This window comes from Protopterus annectens, chromosome 8.part0 (genome assembly GCF_019279795.1).
Source record: "Protopterus annectens isolate FY-2018-M chromosome 8.part0, PAN1.0, whole genome shotgun sequence".
Classification (NCBI taxonomy): domain Eukaryota; kingdom Metazoa; phylum Chordata; order Ceratodontiformes; family Protopteridae; genus Protopterus; species Protopterus annectens.
Genome location: NC_056741.1, coordinates 620,996,650 through 621,016,892, shown reverse-complemented (window position 1 = coordinate 621,016,892; position 20,243 = coordinate 620,996,650). Strand labels below are relative to the sequence as shown.

The following is a 20,243-nucleotide window of genomic DNA, read 5'->3' as shown; positions in this document are numbered from 1 at the left end:
TGGGACTGGATGGTGTCCCCAGCTGTGTGCTCCACGAACTCAATGAGGAATTAAACCCGCTGTTAGGACAGCTGTTTAATCTTAGCCTCACCTCAGGATACGTACCCAATGAGTGGCGCACGGCGACTGTGGTCCCACTTCACAAGGGCGGTGCCTCCACCGACCCTGGAAATTACCATCCCATTAGCTTGACAAGCCTTATCTGCAAAGCCATGGAGAGGATCATAATGGAACTCATAAATAAAGACATAGGGAACTTGCAGACTTTGGATCCAACCCAGTTTGGCTTTGTCAAAGGCAGATCATGCCTTTTAAACTTGGTTGACTTTTTCGAGACAGTCACCAAGGCCATTGATGAGGGAAAGGCAGTCCATACAGCCTACCTTGACCTGGCAAAGGCCTTCGACACAATACCCCACTCAGGTATCATCGAAAAACTCATCAGCTTGAATGTAAACCCATTCATCACAAGATGGGTTGCAAACTGGCTAAGTGACAGAACCCATAGGGTCAGAGTTGCTGGAGCCATGTCAGACTCAAAGCCTGTCACAAGTGGTGTCCCACAGGGCTCAGTCCTGGGTCCACTCTTGTTCGGCATCTACTTTTCTGAAGTACAAGCAAACACAGGAGGGTTATGGCTGACAAAGTTTGCAGATGACTGCAAACTGGGCGCCATAGTCAAAAACACATCTGACACAGATATCCTTCAGGAGGGCCTCACAGAAACGGATAACTGGTGCCAAAGCCATGGCCTAAAGTTAAATGCCAAGAAATGCATAGTCATACCCTTCGGGAAAAACAAGGTTACCCCTAGCTACCATATAGGTGGCAATCCACTGAGCACAGAAGAAGTCATCAGGGATCTGGGGACCCAGGTTGACAGTAGCCTTTCGTTTGACACTCATGTTGCTAAAGTAGTTAGGAAAACCTTCTACATTGCCCACCTGATCATGAAGGGATTCACATCTAGATCAAGGGAGGTCATCGTCCCCCTGTACTCATCACTCATTAGACCTATGATTGAGTACAATGCCCCATTCGGAATGTATCTGACCCGACACCTGCAGCAGCTGGAAAGGCCCCAAAAGTTCCTCACCAAAAGGATAAAGGGTCTCAAAAATATGTCTTATGCTGCCCGACTGAAAGAACTCCAGCTCTATTCAGTCTCATACCGCTTGCTCAGAGGTGACCTGTGCCTGACATATAAGGCCATGTCAAACCCTGATTTGATGAATATGCTTCACCTCAAAAAATCTAGATCCCTCAGAACCACAAGGGCAGGAGAATTAAACCTTGACACGGTTATTAATAGAACGTGCTGGAGGGACAGATTCATCACCCAGAGACTCCCTATGCTGTGGAACAAAATCCCGGTACATGTGAGGCAGAGCACCTCGCTGGCCTTGTTCAAGAGGAATCTTGACCAATGGATGGGGGATCGCAGATATACCCCAGGGATTACTTCAGTGTCACTGCTTGACAGAGGCACAGCAAAATAATAGGCATAGTTTTATTCAAACTAAAGGGGTGGCGAAAGCCAAATAACTATGGGCTAGGCTTATAAATGCCCTTGGGCAGATAGCCTAGTATGAACCTATGAACCTATTAATCCACGGTGTTTTGTTCGCTAGTACTTAAACATATCCTTGCTTTTATGACTTTGTTTTGGCCACTGATGAAGGTAAGAGGTGAAAGCTGTGGGGATAAGCAGGAATACAGAAGCACGAGAATTCAGTTGTGTATGGAATTTTCTTGTGTGTTGTGTTTGTAGTTAGTTTTCAAAGGCGTTGGAAGGTTTGCCTTTTAGACAGTCATTTTTTATATACATAGGTTAACAGAGAAAGGTCAATATATTTGCCCATGTGTTGAACTTGAAGAGCAAGCCCCTAGCAGTCTCTGTTTCCCCCAAACTTCAGTTCCACTTCTATTCCATCTATTTCCATGCTGTTTTGAAGGAGTAAAATGCTCTGGTAAAAGTGATGACAAAAATGACATCTTACCCTTTCTTCCCTTTTGTTGATGGGCAAGTTCATCCCAAATGTATAACTTGGGTTGCATAAATTGTTTCACAGAATGAGAGAAATGTGTTTACTTGTCTTCTGAAATCAGAAGTAAATGCTTAAGCTTTTTTTAAGTGGGTCAGGTTTCTGTTCAGTTTAAAAACTTTAAGCCTAGCCTTAAAACTCTAATCATAACAGTAACACTTCTCTAACCTTAACACTAACTCACTTAAACCTAAAACTGTGATCCTGAAACCCTAGCCCTAACTCTATACTTCTAACACTAACTGTTTGGCAGTCTTTGGGTAGTGTAACTTGCAGTCCTGCTACTTTCAGAGTGATTTTCGTTTACCAGGAATAACTATGGCTCAGACTCTCTTTTTTTCAGCCACTTGACAAATTGTTATTAATAATTGCTGGCCACTGTGGTGGTGATCTGATTCTGAGAATGAACCACACTATGGCTAAGGTCAGTGCAATGACCCTTTTGTTTACTCTGAGTACCAGAAATGTAATATAATGTAATCTTGCTGAGCATTCTTGGGAGGGTGGCTTAATGGCTAAGGTGTTTGCATTACAAACACAAGATGCAGGGTTTGAGTCTTACAATGGATAATTGGCTAGATTTAAAATGTCTCGCAAGGGCAGTTAGCTTAGTACTGAACTATGAACTATGCTGTGGCTGTGCAGAGAATTCTATGTAGATTTGAGACTATAATGGTGCTGGCTAGCAGTGTTAATCTCCAGTTTTACTAACTAACTTATCATTTTAATGTAACATATGCGGTTTATTCTTCAAGGGCAGCAGGCACTTTATTTGTAGATGAAACAGTGATAAAAAGTTATTTGCTAGCAGCAACCTCTTAATTAGTTTCAGATATCTTTAATGTGTATTTAGATGACACTTACTTCTGCAGAGATTGTGCATATTTACTGATACTGGTGTATTGTAATGACCGAAGTTTGAGTAGACTTTTATGATGGAAATGTTCTGAATTGGGCAGTTTTGTCATTATTGATTCATGCATTTTGTTTCATTGCTCACTGGAAAAATGTTCAAAGCAAATTTAAAACAGGCTCTAGCAAGTGTGCTGTATTAAACAAGTAATATAATTTAATACAATCAGGAAGGTGAATCAAAGAACACGTGTATGTTTGCATGGTCTTAAATATGTGTGCAAAGGACATATGATTTGAAAACAGCCAAAAGGTAAACTTTATTTGCCACTGGCCAGATCCATTTTCTTTGAATGTGAGTTTCAAGGGCAGAGAGGCTTTAATACTAAGTCTGTTATCATTGTGAGACTGTATTGCTTTGTTTAGCAGATGCCTATCAGTGTTTGTGATATAAAATTTAAAATAATTTTTTTTTAATTAAATCCAAATAATCATTGTAGAAGTAAAGCATAAAGCAGTATGCACATTACAGTTTTTATGGTAAATGAGGAGAAATAGCCAAGTAATGGGACACTGGAATGGCTGCAGGGTGGGCTTTGTATGGAGGGGGCATATGACTATGATTTTTGCGAGGGGGGAGGGGTGGCAAACTCAGATAGCCCTGGGCGGCACAAACTCTAGCTATGCCACTGATTCAACTGTCTTTATTGCTGAATCCATAGGAGCTGTTGCTTTCAAACTTATTATCCAAAAGCTCAACACTGCTACTAATGTCATTAAATTCCAGACTAATATTCAAAATTTTCTGTTAGGGTGCATGTTCAGGAGACTAAACAAAAGACAATACAAAAATTGAGAAACTGGAAGCTCTGTTTTATGGATAGCAAGGTGCAAGCAGGGGAAATATATTTAGTCCCTTTGTTTTACACACAGGTCAGGTGCATGTTTATCAACAAGAAGGTAAATGGTAGATAGCAATTAATAGTGAGCTGAAGATTTTATCTGGGAGGGGAAGATGGTAAGAGTCAAGTGAGATAAGCTGGTTCTTGCATTAGAACAAGGTGGTTTGGTATTACCTGATTTGAAGGAGTGTTTCAGAGCTACACAGTTAAGGCTCCTCTACACAGCACAAGCAGAAAGCTACAAGTCAAAATTGAAAGTGGATGATAATGAAATGGAGGGGCTCAAAAAATGAGAGACTAGAATTTTGGATGCAGATCCTTAGAGAATAGTACCCATACAGAATATTATATTCATAAATAGCAGAAAGTATTCCAAGAACTAAGCCAACATAGGGTGGAAAAAGAAGATTCTGCCAATAGGGATGACTACAATTAGGGGGACAAAGAATAGGTAAGACAGGCTGGAATTTACAGTAGAAAACTGACAAAGGAATCAAGATATCGGAAGCAAAAAATTAGAGGGGGAAATGTAATAGAATGGGAAGACACCAAGAATATGCTTGGCTCGCAGGTTACAGATTGCCTTCCCTATCAAGGATGAATATCAAAATATTGGCAAAGAGAAAGGAACAGGATCTCCTAATTGAAAGACCAGCACTGGTAGAGTTTCTAATAGAATCTAGAACTGAAGCTGCTGTCAAAGGGATAATTAGTAAGGCATATAAAGTATTGCATGATAAGTATTGGAATCAGTCAGAGGATGTTAGAAAGTATTGGAAAGAGACTGGATAAGCAATTCACAAAGAAACAATGTGGTTATGTATGGCTCAGAAGTATGCAACAAAGCATAGCAAATTTAGGAGTTTTGCTTGGAAGTGTTTACATAGGTATTTTTTATACTCCTGGTAGATTACAAATGTTGGAGGTGTGATTGGGAAGAAAGAGGTAATTGGGAACATCTTTCTGGATGGACTTTAAAAATTCTCTGCAGACTACTCAATCTCAAAATATTGGGTGAGCAAATTGGCATAACTAATGATTTTTGAGCTGTTATAAAGAATAAGAACTGCCTATACATAATAAAGCCTTGCTGAGTTTAATTGTGCTGGTTGACAAAAAAGCAATTACTAAAAAATGGAAATCTGAGTCAAAACCAACCAAATTAAAAGTAGCCAATATAACAACAGAAATAAAAGAACTGGAAGTGAGATCTTTAGAAAAGGGTAGAAACAAATTAAATGGAAGAAAAATGGGAATTGTGGGAACAATACATGCAGAATATTTTTTTTGAGGAGAAAAGATGTTTAAGGAAAGGAATTGAATGAACTATTTAATAACTGATTGACAGTTAGTCCTTAAAATATTATAAGTGATGTATAATGTTTGCAAATGAAAATGTCAATAAATAGGGTTTATTTTAATTTATATAAATGTATGATTGACTATGTTTAAGTGATAATTCATTAAAAAATGTTTCTTGTTTAAAAATAAGAGTGGAGGTTCAGCTTTCCTTCTCTCCACTCCCGTCATTGTCTTTTAATTTAAAAAAGTTGTCTGGATCTGTCTCATTTCTTATGCATCATTTCTGGTGGCCACTCTTAATTTCAGATTGCTGCATTTTGATTGCTGCCTCCATTAGTCTCTAAAGTTGCAGCCAAATTTTGCAACTTTTCTCTCATCTCTTACAAATCAAATGGCCCTGCCTGTAGAAAAATGACTTCCTTCCATATCAATATTGCAGTATCCTTTACCAAAAGGATCTCCTGCCAAGCATAGCCTAACATCTGGTCAGTATACCAAAGCTTTTAGTGCTTATAGACACTGTATGTGCCACATAAGCTTGCCACACAAGGCATAGGGCAAATGGTGATGTACAGACAACATACTTAGAACTTCTTTGGCCCAGTCTGAATGCCATCATTGAACTTCAGTCTGAATGCCTTTCTGCTGTGCTGGTTACCAAGCCATGTTTCTGATAAGTGCCCCATTGGAGTTCCTCCTTATCTTTCTTTTGTATTTAATGCTGGTTGGGTTCATGTCAATCCAAAAAGGGAAAATGTCAGTGTTGGAGGCAGATTCCCCATAAAGACCATGATGACCAATGTCTCTTCTGTTTGGGTGCTTCCCAAGACCGTATGCAGTGTTCTGTCTGCCGAGCTTTTATCCCCAAGACCCTATTTAGTCATCTCTTTTCTTCATCTCTCTTACCTTGAAATCCAACGTCTTAAGCTGTTTGCTCAAGGTGCTATGGTAGTCTTCCTGTTGAAAAGGTCAGTCGTCCATCAAAAAACTTGGGTCTGATATGGCTGCTGTCCAGTCCACCCATGATGTATCTTTTGAGACTAGTAAAAGCCCAGAGGACTGTCCATTGTTTGCCTTGGATTCCTGTGCCATGATCCCATTGGAGGGTGGCATAGATCCGACTTCTTGCACATCCTCGGAGGCTATAAAAACATCTGCTCCAGACATTGAGCAGGAAACTCGGATGATTATATCCTTGGGACCGAGGGGGATTCTGCAGATCTTAGTTAAGGAGGAGATTCCTACTACACTTACTGAGAGTCACCAGGGGTCTGACCTCCAAGGGTGTTTCTTTCGGACGTTCCACAGAAAAAGAAACAGAAAACCAAGTATATTTCCCCTGCAGTTCAGAATTCCCCAACATGAATGGCAGGATTTTACTCAGGTTATTTAATTTTTTAATGGCTTTAATGCCTGGTCAAGAGGTGTCAGTGCCTGCCCTCCCTGGTCTTCCACTGCTCTTAAAATACCAAGTGAAATGGATTCCTCAAATGAGGATCTGGATTCTGGGGAAAGAGTCCCTGTCTTGCTGTTCTCAAATCCCTTCCCATGTGGATTATGGTTAAGAGGAGGATAAAGAGGATTCTATTAGTTCAGATTCTGCTTTGGAGAAACTCTCCGTTGTGGATACTGTTACCCATATGGTGGAATTGTTTTAAGTGGGAATGTTCTCAAGTCTCTGATATTCAGAAAAGGTATTATGAGCTGCTCCAGATGGAGTGTCCTAAGCCCTTCGGCTGTTCCCCCAGTTCTGGCTGTCCTTCTGGATACCTTTTGAGCAGCTTCTGGTGGCCCCTGATTCCCCGCCTCCTGCTCCCAAGAAACCTGATAGATTTTACAAAGTAACCGATGAATGTAAATTTCTTTATAAATGCCTTCCACTGATCCTTTTGAACTGTCTTTCTCTTCTGACAAGCCCTCCAAGCTGTTGCCCTGTATAAAGCTGCTTCCATTAGATAAGAATAGTAGAGTCAGAGAGAGGCTAGGGAAAAAGGTTGATACTGCTACCACTTTTTCTTTTCGGACCATCAACTACCAGACTGATAAGACCAGGTGTGTTTTGGTCCTTCTATCTCTGGTTTCCTAAATGGTTTCTGACCTACCGATTCTGAGGGGAAGGCTTCTGCCCTTTCCCTGTTGGGCTGTACCTTTCAAGTTGCCTGATACTTTATTAAATGCAGCTATGATACAGCTGATGCTTCCTTCAGGACTGCTGCCTTTGATTCTGTTATGAGGCGTTACTCTTGGCTTCGTCTTTAGGCTTTGCCTGATGACATTAAGGCCAAATTATTGGATCTCCTTTACATAATAAAAATCTTTTTGGTGGTGGTGGTGCTGCTGCTGAACTTTAAATCTCTCCAGGATAAGGGTAGAGCCTTGCAGGAGTTGAAACATATTTTAGTTTCTTCTGTCCCTAAGTTTGAATAATTACCCCTCCAAATCTGTTTTTGTTGGCAGGCAGTCTCTCCCATCCACCCAAAGGAAAAAAGGGTTCTAGACTTGTGCCTCCTGCTAAGTCTACTCAAACCCCCCCCTTTCCTTCAGACATGTTCCCTTATCCCTCCATCTTTCCCTCTATCTTCCAACTTGAAGGATCATAACAGACTTTTGGGTTCTGTCCATTATACACCAGAGATATTTCATGGTTTGGAAATCCCTTCATCTATTTTTGTGCATCCCTCAACCTCCTCCAGAACAACTTCTTCCTCTTATAGAACATTCTAGAACGTTTTTGGCTCACAGAAAGGAGGCATTTGGAGACCAATTTTGGAGCTCTAGACCTCTCACAGCTTAACACCTTTCTAAAGATACCTTCCTTTAACATGTTGTCTCTTTAGGACCCCCCCCCCTTTTCCTACAATAGGCCTTTCTTGCTAGATCTCAAGGATGCCTACCTTCATATCCCCATCCATCCCTTTTTCAGAAGTTTTTATATTTTTGTGTTTCTTCCTTACATTTTCATTTCTATGCTTTACTCTGTGGCATCTCTAGTGCCCCAAGAGTATTCATCAAATGCATTGCATTTTGCAGGATGAGAGAGGTTTAGAGGTTCTTCCCCTGTTGCTCTGCTTCAGGATCTCCAGTATACTATTTCCCTGTCACAAAGTCTTAGGTTAACCATAAACTTCCAGAAATCAGTTCTGACCCCTTCTCATGATTTTATTTTCCTTGGTTGCAGACTTCAGACCATCCCCATGCTGGCCTCTGCCTCTCCCCAAGGCCATCTCTTACTGCCTTCTTCCAGTCTCATCTTCTTCTGGCTTCAGTCATGGTCCGGGGATTTTCTCAGGGTCCTCTGGTTCATGGCTTCCACCATTCCCATGTTCCCGCTGGCTAGGCTCCACGTGAGAAAGCTACAGTGGTACCACAAGTAAGTCTGGCACCAGCATTGCCCACCCTCTGGACTTTTCAGTCCGCTTCCTTCCTTCATTTGTCTCAAGCCCAAGCTTCAGTGGTGGAGTCATCAACTCTCTCTCAAAACAGGGTTTCCTTTCCAGGCTCCAGTCCCAACTCAAGGGCTCTTTACAGACATCTCAAACAAGGGAACTTGGGGGCCTCCTTCAACTCTCTCTAGGCTCAGGGTCTCTGGCCTCAACATCAGAGGTCAGACCACATAAGTGTAAAGAATATGAGGGCTCTGCTTCTAGCTGTTCAGGTTTTTCATTGTCTGTTTCATTCCGGGGCCCTCAACTTTTCACAGACAACACCAGTGTAATGTGGTATGTCAAGAAGCGGGGGGGGGGGGGGGGGTACAACGTCCTGTTTGCTTTGCAGACTAGCTGTTCAAGTCTGGGATCTGGCTTTTCAATATCAAGTGACTCTTCAGGCTGTTTACATTCTCTTGGAGTGCAATCTAGTGGCAGACTTTTTGATCAGGTCTGGCACACAAGCTCATGAATGGATGTTTTACAGTGATGTGTTCTTGGACATTGGGGGTATTCCTTAGGTAGATCTGTGTGTCTCCCTTCTGAGCAGACAACTTCCTCTATTCTGTTCCAGAGCCCCAAGTTCTCTGGCTTGGAAAATGGTTGCCTTTTCTTTTCCTTGGGAGGTGACGTTTTTATATGCCTTCCCTCCCCTTTCTCTTTTACCACAAGTCTTACACAAGGTCAGGCAGGACTCTCCCAAAATCTTGCTAGTGACTCCCTTTTGATCTAAACAGCATTATTTCCCCCTTCTTTCTCACTTGGCCAGGGGCAATCACCACAAGAAGTTACCTCATCAGATGGATCTTCTCACACAGGACAAGGAGTCTCTTATCCATCCTCACTTGTCCACTCTTCAACTGACACTATGGGTGATAGGGTTTTGATCCCTTTTAGGCAGGTATTCTCTGAGAACTTGGTTTGGGTACTGCAGGAGGCCAGGAAATCCAGTACCAGGAAGTCATATATGTTCAAATGGAAGTAATTTTCTGTTTGATACCTCTCTCACCATCAGGATCCCCTATCTTTGGAGGTTCCTTTGGTTTTCTCTCTTTTGTCTTACCTGCTTCATGCTGGATTAGCATATTCTTCAATGAAAGCTCACCTGTCAGCAATTTCTACTTGTCTGCCCTTGACTGTTCCTCTGGCCTCTAGATTTGAGGTCAAGCAATTTCTTAAAGGTAGCCTTCATTTTAGGACTCTGCCTTCCTGTGAACTCAGTTTTGTACTTGAAAAATTGGTCTGGCTCTTTTTGAGCCTGCTTCTTCAGCTTTCTTGCAACATTGTACTTGGGAGACTGTTTTCCCTTTGACCTTTACTTCACTTAAGAGTGTCTAAAGTTCAGGCTCTCATTGCTGTTCCTTCTTTCTTAGTTTTTCACAGAGACAAGGGTGTCTCTTCATACTAATCCTTCCTCTATGCCAGAGGTGGTCAATGAGTTGTTCTGTCCTTTTTTCTTTCCCTGCAGTCTGCCATTGAGAAGATTAGTCACACCTTGGATTTGCATAGAGAGCTCAGATATTATTTAGATAAAATTGAAGTTATTTGCAAATCTGAGCAGCTTGTTTCCTTTCATCCCAGGTCTTTGGGTTTGGCTGTATCTAAGCAAACCATCTCTTTCTGGATTTCTAAAATTAATTTATTTTTTTATTCTTTTCATAGAAAATGTCATTCCTCCTCAATAAAGGCACATTGTACTAGAGCAGTTGCTTTCTTTGGTGCTTTCTTCAAAGGTCTGGATACCAGTATCATCTTGGAGGCTGCTGCTTGGTTCTCTGTTCATACACTAAACAATACAAGTTGGATGTTACATCCACGACAAGGGCAGGTTTTGCCAGGGCTATCATGTATGGTCTCATAGAGGACCTTTCTTTGCCTTCTTCCTCCCAGGCTTCCTCTTGAGCTCTTGTACTGTCTATCTGGTAAAAACATATTGCAACAGTGATATGGAAAGACATAGTACAGTTGTGTAAAATCTTCCCATAACTGTAGATGTCCTCTGCACTGTTGCAGTATTTGTTCCCTCCCTCCTGCCCCATCTGCTCTTGACTTTCCTTTCTTGCCCTCCTAGCCAGGGGCACTTCTCCTTTTTCTCCTTCTGGATGCATGTTTTTCTTTGCCCCTAGGGACATTCTGTCCTTTTGGGGCTTTTCCACTTCTGAGTACGTACATCCTTACACCACCTTCATGCCCTATGCCTTTGTGTGGGGAGCATACATGTGACAAATGGTGCCTAAAAGTACTAAAGGCTTTGGTATACTGGCCAGACATTAGGCTAGTATTGGCAGGCAATCCCTTTGGTAAAGAATACTGAAGCAATGAACAGAAGGACATCTACTGTTAAGGTAAGATTTTACAAAACTGTACTTCCTTTGAGATAGTTAGAATGTAGGTGTGCTTGTGATTTGACTGGTTAGGGTAGTTGCAGTCATACACAGTGAACCTAACAATTCAAAGCCTTTCCTAAACCTGTGAGTTGTGCTTTGAGATCTTAGTAAAAAAAAAAAAACACACCAGTTGTGACCGAATGTCTTTCTATTCTTTTGCATATTTTGAATGGGGTTTGGATAGAGCAGCCATGTTTTTAAACCTTTTTATTTAACATTTTTATTAAACATGACATTTTTTAAAAATGACAGTACACATACAGTAACAGAAAAGAAAAAAATATATAATATTCCTTTAATTTCATGCAGTATAATGTATATGTTTTCTCTTTAAAATTTTTCTTTCACTTCAACATTACATAAGTTTCTCATAGGTTCATAGAAAGTTACTAGGCTAAGTGCCCTAGAGCCCTTACAAGCCTAGCCATATTTATCCCAGGTTGCTTTAATTGGTGGTCGTTAGGCAAGTGAAGTTTGCAGAGGTAACGGCCTATAGTAGTTAATGCCGACTTCCTCTGTCCAGGAGGGGTATGGGCAAAACACCAGGAGTGAATTTGCAGTCACCTATCCATTGATCTAGTTTGTGTTTGAAGAGGGTCAAGGACCAGCTCTGTTTAATGTGAATTAGAAGCTTTTCTAGAGAAGTGCCAGAATCTGGGAGATGTATCTACCTCTCCAGCTTCACCTGTTCATGTCAGACTCTTAAGATCCCTGGAGTGACTGACCGTGCAGTTTTGAGTTGTGAATGTGTAGCATTTCCATTAGGGCTGGGTCAGAGTCTGTCATGTAAGCCAGGCACAGGTCACCCCTTAGCAACCCATAAGAGAGAGAATACAGTGACGGGGCTTTCAGTCTTTCTGCGTTAAACTTGTTTTGTGTACCCTGTAATTTCTTAGTGAGAAATCTCTGTAGTATCTCCAGTTGTTGCAGGTGTCTTGTGCGTTACATGCAAAAGGGAGTATTGTACTCAGTTACTGGGCTGAGTATAATGGATTTATAACATCTTTAGCTCTAGATGCGATGATTTTACTTATAAGATGTACCACATAGAAGGATTTTACTGTTGTGGCTATGTGATGTTCAAAGTTCAGATTGCTATCTATCTGAGTACCCAGGTATAATACCACTGGGTCTACACTTAGTGTGGTGCTGTCTATAATGTAATTAATAGTGATGTCAGCTTTTTCAAAGGGAATTAATAATGCATGTTTTGCATTTAGTTTTACTCTCTGACTTTGCACCAGTCAGTTGTCTACATTAACCCTGTCTACAGTATATCAACATCAGTATACCCCATCTGGTAATGTAGGGGTTTATTCCCAATTGGGAGCATTTCTGTATAATACCCGAGTGGGAGATTTGTCAAATACCTTGGCTAGGTCAAGGGAGGCAGTATGCACTGTCTTTCCCTTGTCTAGGGCCTTGGTGAATTTCTCTAAGAAGTAAAACAGGCATGATGTACCTTTAACAAATCTAAACTGGGTTATGTCCAGAGTTTAGAGATTATCTATTTCCTTATTAGTAAGGTCCATGATTCTTTCCATGGCCTTGTAGATGACGCTAGTCAAGCTTATGGGGCATATAATTCCCAGGGTCGGTTGATGATCCCCCTTTGTGTAGAGGATTACTGTTGCTGTCCTCCATTCCACCAGAACATAGCCAGTTCACAGGGTGTGGTTAAACAGGGATCCAAGTGGGTCTGCTAGGTCATGTTTTAAGTTAAATAAGACCACGGGAATTGCAGATGTACAGGACTTTAATAAAAGAAATAACTCAATAAAATGAAGCACTTTTCATCTAGTTAATAACTAGACTTCATCAGCAAATTAATAAGCCCTCCAGCCAATAAATCTTCATGCAGAAATATGAAGTGTTTCTCCAGTCTAAACAAACCAGGCTACCTCCAAGTGCACTAGATGGAAAATCCACTGACTTCTTGATGTAAAAACAAATGCTTCCTAGAGTGTAAAAATACGCTAATTTATCCAACAGCTAGCTAGATAATGAATTCAGAGCAAGTAAATCAGTAGAAAGGCTATGAGAGGCAAAATGCACATTTTCAATATAAGCACAAGGAAAGGCAAATAAATAAAATCAAGATATTAACAGCAGTATAGAAAGAGAGGAGCTTAAAATCACCAGGTTTAAAAAAAATGCATCAACAAAGGGGATCACCAGCAGTGCTTTAGTTTATGCAGGCTTGAAATCTGTTTAAAAAAGACAAAGGCCTAGAAATTCTCTGTTAAATTGTCACTTGAGACAGTTTAACCAGTGAAAAAGCATTTGAAATGTGCAGCCTAGATAATTTAAGTACCAATGTCTCGTATAGAACAAAAAACACCAGGACAAGCATAATTTTTTTTTTCAGGCACCTTTATTGAATTATCACTTGTGACACAAGCAAATTTGCATTCATATGAAAGTAATCAAACTATATTAACATAAACATTATACTTCACATATATTGCTGTATATTATTTAACCTAAGCAACATTATATAAATTATTCAGTTCCTGCCTTATTTTTTTAAACAAGAAACATCTTTAGTAAACCATTAGTTACTACGTGGGCAATCATACATTTACATAAATAAAAACAAACCACGCCGACACAATCCTAGTTGCAAGCATTTTACATCATAAACCATACTGACACACTCCCAGTTGCAAACATTATATCTACCCAGTCTTTCTCACTCAAACATTACATAGTTCATTTAAGTTCTGCCGTCTTTTAAACCTCATTCCTTCTTTGTATGTATTGTTCCCACAATTCTCATTGTTTTTCTAAGCAGCTTGTCCAGTTCCAGTTGTTTTCTCTCTGTTAACATATTCACTAATTCCAGTACAGTTGGTTTAGATTTTGATTTCCATTTTCTAGTAATTGCTTTTTTAGCAGCCACCGTTATTGGACACAGCAAGGTCTTACCATGTCTAAGCAATTCTGATTCTGTATCAGAGCTCAAAAAAATGATCTCCCTCTCATCAGATGAATCTGCCCATCCAGCATCTCCAACAGTGCATCCCGTAGGGACTCCTAAAAGTTCACCAACTCACCGCACTCCCAGAAAATATGTTCCCAATTACCTCTTTCTTCCCCTTCACATCTCCAACATTTGCTGTCTACCTGAGGAAAAATTCTCTGGGGTCTACTTTGGGTATAAAAATATCTATGTAAACATTTCGAGGCAAAAATCCTAAATTTCCTAGGTTTTGTTACATATGTGGCGGGGGCACACAGGCCAAGCAGATTTCTTAAAACAGAAAACAAAATGGAGTAGGTAAAACAGAAAGGAACTCTGTCAGCAAGTCACAGACAAGGGTTACCACCAGTCCCTCTTTGCGAGGGACACTCCCTCTTTGGGAAGTCGTGTCCTGCAAAAAAACTTAAAAATTGCAAATGTCCTGAGATTTTAGGACAAAAATATTTCCAACGTTTTCTTTAATAGTTACATAAAACAAGTTATTTTACATCTGAAACACCTAAATGGTATATGAAATAGACAACTCAAATGCTACAAGAGTAAGCTTTTATTTGTGCAAAAAAGTGAAGTTTTTTCTTTTGCACTGATCATGGGTATGTTTTGCCCTGCAAAATTTCACGTTTATACAAAAAATGTCCCACTTTGGGCATTTGAAAAGGTGACAACCCCATCACAGACAAAGAATATCGGTTTACTTTCCTCACCCAGCAGGGAATCACCAGCAGTGTTTTTCTCAGTTCCTTCCTTCCCCTTAAAATTATTTCACGTGTTTTCCCACAAATTTCATGTATTTCTGTGTGATTTTCTCCTTCCGTTTTCTAAATAACACTCATCCAGGTATTTTATCTCCTTTACAAAAGTCAGTATTTGTTATATTTTAAGTATAGAATTTTTTTTTTGCTTGTGTTTGCATAGATATCTTTACATGGCTTTTTGTAAAATTGTTTATATGTTTGTTAGAAAAACAGCTCATTTATGAATTATTGCCCATCCATTCTTTTACATATTTTGGCTGTAATTTTACATAGAACAGCCTTCTTTGTCATCATTTCCATGTTTTCCTCAAAGGGTACACTACAGAAGTTTGTGGACGATGTCTTTCATGCAATTTTGAATACTGATCAACCTGTACCAGTTGCCATCCGGTACTTTTTTGACTTCCTGGATGAAATGGCTGAGAAGCATGGTATCAAGGACCAAGAAACTGTGCACATTTGGAAGACAAACAGGTATGTATGAAGTTGAAAGTAATATGCATACTTCTTTTTAAGCCTTTATTGGTTGAGGCATTGCATGTGACAACTTCATACCTTTGTATATGTAGTATATTATTACTTCAGCATCCCATTTTACAGGGGAGGTTCTGAGTTTTTTTATTTCCTTAGTCTTCACATATTTTCTGATCATATTTCATATGTTAGAGTGAATTGTGGTGTTCTTGGGATATTAAGAACTGTTCTTTGATATAGTAATTTATGTGGTTTAAAAATTCTAAAGTTTTGTCAGGTATGTTAACAGTGTCTGAGGTTTGCATCATTAACCTTGTTTCCATTCACTGAATATGTCTGCATATGAATGACTTCAGTGGACTAACCGACTGCATTTCCCCATGCCTTGTTCCTGTGTATTCATAATTGTATTCAATATCGCCTGTGACCATTTTGTTTGTGGTACTAGCAAATGGTTCATGCATTGAGATGTTTGTTCTCCTTTTGCTATGAACGAGACCAAATTTAAATATAAATGTACAAACTAAGGATAAAATAGTGATTAATTGGTAGGCTTGAATTATGCTGTTGGTACCTGATCATAAACTGGTCCTTATCTAAGATCCGGTAAAGCACAACATTGCAACTATTCCAAAGATTGCAGCACAAAAAGATAATATCAGATCTGATTATGTCATTTTCATCCGTTCCTCAATGAATGGGTTCAGACCTGACTTGGCCATCTATAGATTCTCGGATCTGACTCTTGAGCTCTTCCCTTACCCATGATGCCCCTGATCACTACAATACCTCAGCTGTCGTTTGCTGCTTTTCAGGTTTGGACATGATTGTAATCTCTCGAGCTGTAGGGGTTTTGTGAGTGTTTTGATCTCAATGTGTTTCAGTATTCTTTTTTCTTCGTTAGTTCTTTTTTTCTGTTTCATAGTATCTCCCTTACTCTGTCTAATACCAAAGTTTTTTCTTGGTAACTTTTTTTTTAACATAGTTGGTAACTTTCTGTAATATCTTCATCTCACTTGGAGGTATTCCGTTATTACCATTGTTGGTTTCCTTCTTTCTTCCCTTATATTTAAAAATACAGACACACACACACACACACACACACACACATAAATATAATAAATAATAAAATAGTACTACTTTTTCTGTAAAACTTTAAATAGTTTTTGTTATTGTCATCCTGATTGTGATTGTTGCATGCCCTTTTTTCTTCCAGTATGACAGATAAGCCAACTGGTTTTAAGAAATGCACTTCCTGTGGGCATAGGATTCCCATCTCTGATGCACACAGGGAGTGCGTTTATTGCTTAGTCCTGTCACATTTGGACACTCCCTTTTCTATTTGTGCAACCTTTCACTCGATGGCCATTAGTGACAGATGAAATAAACTCATTCTAAATGGTTTATTACCGGCATCTGTTCCTTCGTCATGTAATTCTACATCAAGGGCTCAAACCCCCTCGCAAAATTCTAAGGAGCCCAAGGAGCACTGCAAATTCTCTCCTGTTTGGTCTTTAAAGACTACTCTTCCATCAGAGCCACCCAAGAAGTTTCCTAAGACCTCAGATCCTAAGTCTTCTGATCCAATATTCATTGTGTTTCCATCCATCCCAATGGCCCCGTAGTTAGAGGTTTTCTCCTGAACCGGTGTCACCCAGATTGAGATCTTTTTGCAAGAGACAGCTAAAAAGTCTTCTAGGTCACCTTCCACATCCTCCGGTATTAGGTCATCCCAAAATGTGTCTGAGGTGGATAGAATGATGAGAAAGTTCCTCAGAACACAGATCCAGATGGGGTCTTCTCTTCAGATCCATAAACCTTAAACTATCCTTTCAACCTGTTATTGCTCCTCATTCCAATCCAGCATTCCATTTTGCAGCCCTCAGATCCAAGATCCCAGAGAGTCGAGTTGTCCGATCCAAAGATTCCCTTTTCTTCCACCCTGGTAACATTCCTGATATGATCAGCTCCTACACCCTTGGAGAGCGATCATTCTTTGAGTTGAAGCATTGGCGTTGGATCCTAGGGTTTGACTTTGACTCCATAGCTTTCAGAGCCATCTCTTCCCCATCAGGGCTTGGCACTGGACAGCTTGGCTTCTACTCCTCCTTCAGAATGGAGGGTTGTGGAGGGCCTGGGATTGTCTTCTGAGAGAGATTTGACTCTGAGCAGATTGTCCCCTCCTTTTCCTGGCCCTTCTGCCTTCAAAGTGGTGGCGAGGGTTTTCTCTCACTCAGGAGTAGCCTCAACTCTTCCACCATCGCATCCATCTTTTGTTCCCCTTCGGATGCCGTGTCTGAGTCTTCTGTGCTCACCTTATCCCTCAGGGACAGCCAGCCCGTATGAGCTTTCAGCCAGTTCCCACCTGGGAACTCCTTGCCTGTTCTGATACCTCACCAAAATACCCCTGTGAGGAGGTCCTTCCCAAGAGGATGTGCAAAAGAAGGCACTTAGATCCCCTGCAGGAATCTCTCACTGAAGACACCAATTTTGATGAAGGGGAAGGGTCTTCCAGATCTCCATCTGAGGACGTCATCCTAGAGATCCTTTGCCAGAAAGGTAGTTGGTCTTCCCAAACCCCTTCCCAGGAGGAATCTGTGTTCTTGGAAGCCTTTGAGTGCCCCTGCTAACAGACAGTACTAGACTAATGGGATTCCTATAGATGCAATGGTTGTTGCAGCAGCCACCAAAAAGGAGCTGGCTGAAGGAAGCTCTACTGTCCATCCCCCAAGCAGAGTGTCTATGGAGTTGGACAGGTTTGGGAAGTGAGTGTGTGTGTCAGCAACATTTGCTCTGTGATCTCTAAACTACCTGGCAAATTTCATCAGGTCACAGAAGGACTTGGCAAAGGAACTCTCTAATTCTGCCCCAGGGTCCATGTTGCAGAGCAACAGAAGTCTTTTTCCTCATGAGTTGTCATCCTATAATCTGTTACAAATGTGTCTTTGAGGTTAATTTTGCATGCAGCTGAAGGTACCTCGAGGGCAGTCTGTTCAGACGTAGCCATAAGGAGACATGTCTGGATGTGGTTGCATGATTTTGCAGAGCCCTTCAATGTGCCATTCATAAATGCTCCTTTTGATGGATGATCTTTGTTTGGGGTAACTGTTAAAGACACACTCTGCCGCAGTGAAAAGGATGGAAAGACCTTGTCTGCCATTAGAATCCACTTTGCTACCGTACAGAGACCTTTCTCTAGGAATCAACGCGGTGGGAAGAAGATATGGTTCTCAAAATCTCAAGGTCCATTTCAGGAATCGGACAGGGATTTTTCCCCCATAGGCAGAGGGGGAAATAACTACAATGGTAGATGTTGCCCATGCAGCAGAGTGGGTCTGCAGAATGAAGATTCTCAAGATTCTTTCTCAGACAAATCCTTCCAGTGCTCCTGAAAGGTTGTTAGTGTGCGCCTCTCTGGAGCAAATTGCGGGCACTTATCCTTGCACCAAAAAGCCTGGGTAGCCATCACAAAAGATTCTTGGGTGTGATGGATCAAATTCAGAGAATATTTCATTCCCTTTTTTCCAAATTCCCATTTAAAAAGAGGAAAAGTATCTCCGATGTTCCACCTAATCAGAGGGAGCGATGTTCCACCTAATCAGAGGGAGCGAGCACCTCAAGATAACTGAAAGTTACCAAACAAGAATAATCCTAAGGGCCCCTCCAGGCCAATCAGGATCCAGAATTTACTTAAGGTTCTTTTTAGTGCCAAAAAGGACAGGGGATTGGAGACCTGTCTTGGATCTCAGTTATCTAAATCAATTTGTAATGAATTGCAAATTCTGGATGCTCATGGTTCAGTCCATTCTACCTCTCCTACAGAAGGATGACTGGATGTATTCTATCAATTTTTAAGACATGTACTGTCATGTCAAAATGAACAAGAAGGTATCTATGCTTCTGACTGGGAGCCAGTTATTATCAATTCAGAGTGCTGCCTTTTGATCTCACCACAGCCTCCCAGGGTGTTCACCAAATGCATGACAGCAGTAGTAGTTCACCTGAGACTGCTTGGATTCAGACTTTTTCCTTACTTAGATGACTGGCTCCTCACTGCACCGGCCAGGCATCTGCTTGTAAAAGCCAGAGGTTATCTACTTCAGCTCTGTCACTCACTGGTAATCACTATCACTATGGACAAATCTCAACTTCAACCAGTCCACATCTTGGAGTTTACAGGTGCTCATTTTGATACAGTCAATTCTTTAGCTCTTCTGCCTCAAAACAGAGTTTGTATATTGAAGACACATGTTGGACAGATTCTCTCTCTCTCTTCCTTCTCCCTCAGCAAAACTGTTCCTCAAAGATGGCTGCTGCAGTTGCTTTAATTCCCACTGTTCATCTCCACATGAGAATTCCGCAGTGGATCCTAGCTGCAATGGTCCTTTCATCATCACCCCTTAAGCCATCTGATAAAACTGTGTCAGGCTTCCAGAAAGTCTTTTCTTTGGTGGATTCACTCCGAGGAGATCGGTCAAAGGTGTCCATTTGTCTTTTCTCCTTGAAACACTATGTTGACTACAGATGCCTCCCAGTTGGGTTGGAGGGGGGGGCATTACTTGGGATGGACTGTTCAAGGCAAGTGGACCCCACAAGAAACCAATTTGCATATCACTGTCCTAGAGATGAGAGCGATGCCTCTAGGGTTGCAGGCCTTTCAGAGCTTTCTACCTCTAGGGATTATTGCAGTAACTTGAATTTCACACTTCAGTCTTGAAATTCCGTTACTGCCAGGATTAAGTTGCTTCTCTTCTCCCTGGCCTGCCTGGTATATTGCGAATAATTATTTTCCAAAAGCACTATGCCCCCCCCGGTTTTTAATACCTTTCCCTTCTGCCGCACTTTTGTCAGGATCAACTCTTTCTGCTGGTGTGATTGCATCTTTACTAATATGAGTCTTGGCTGATTTTTCATGGCCAGGTTTGGAGCAAGCACTCTGTGCTTTTTCAGTTAACAAATCCTGCTCTCTTATCTGTGCTTTCATAAACTTAGTACAGTCTGTTACTTCCAATTTCTCTTGTACCGCAGACAAATTCAGGTTTCTTCTGTGTAATCTGTCTTCAAACTCTACAATTTTATTGAAACGGCTCTTCTTGAGAAGGCTCATACCCAGCCAGC

The 20,243-nt window shown here is 40.9% G+C and overlaps 1 protein-coding gene across 1 annotated transcript in view; it reads left to right on the top strand.

Moving 5' to 3' along the window:
- The window catches only part of LOC122808326 (plexin-B3-like), a 2,760,797-nt gene that overhangs the window by 2,419,441 nt on the left and 321,113 nt on the right, over nt 1-20,243 (top strand). Inside the window, exon 28 of the mRNA XM_044079291.1 lies at nt 14,965-15,125. Coding sequence (XP_043935226.1) covers nt 14,965-15,125 — 161 coding nt within the window. The remainder of the gene's footprint in view (nt 1-14,964; nt 15,126-20,243) is intronic.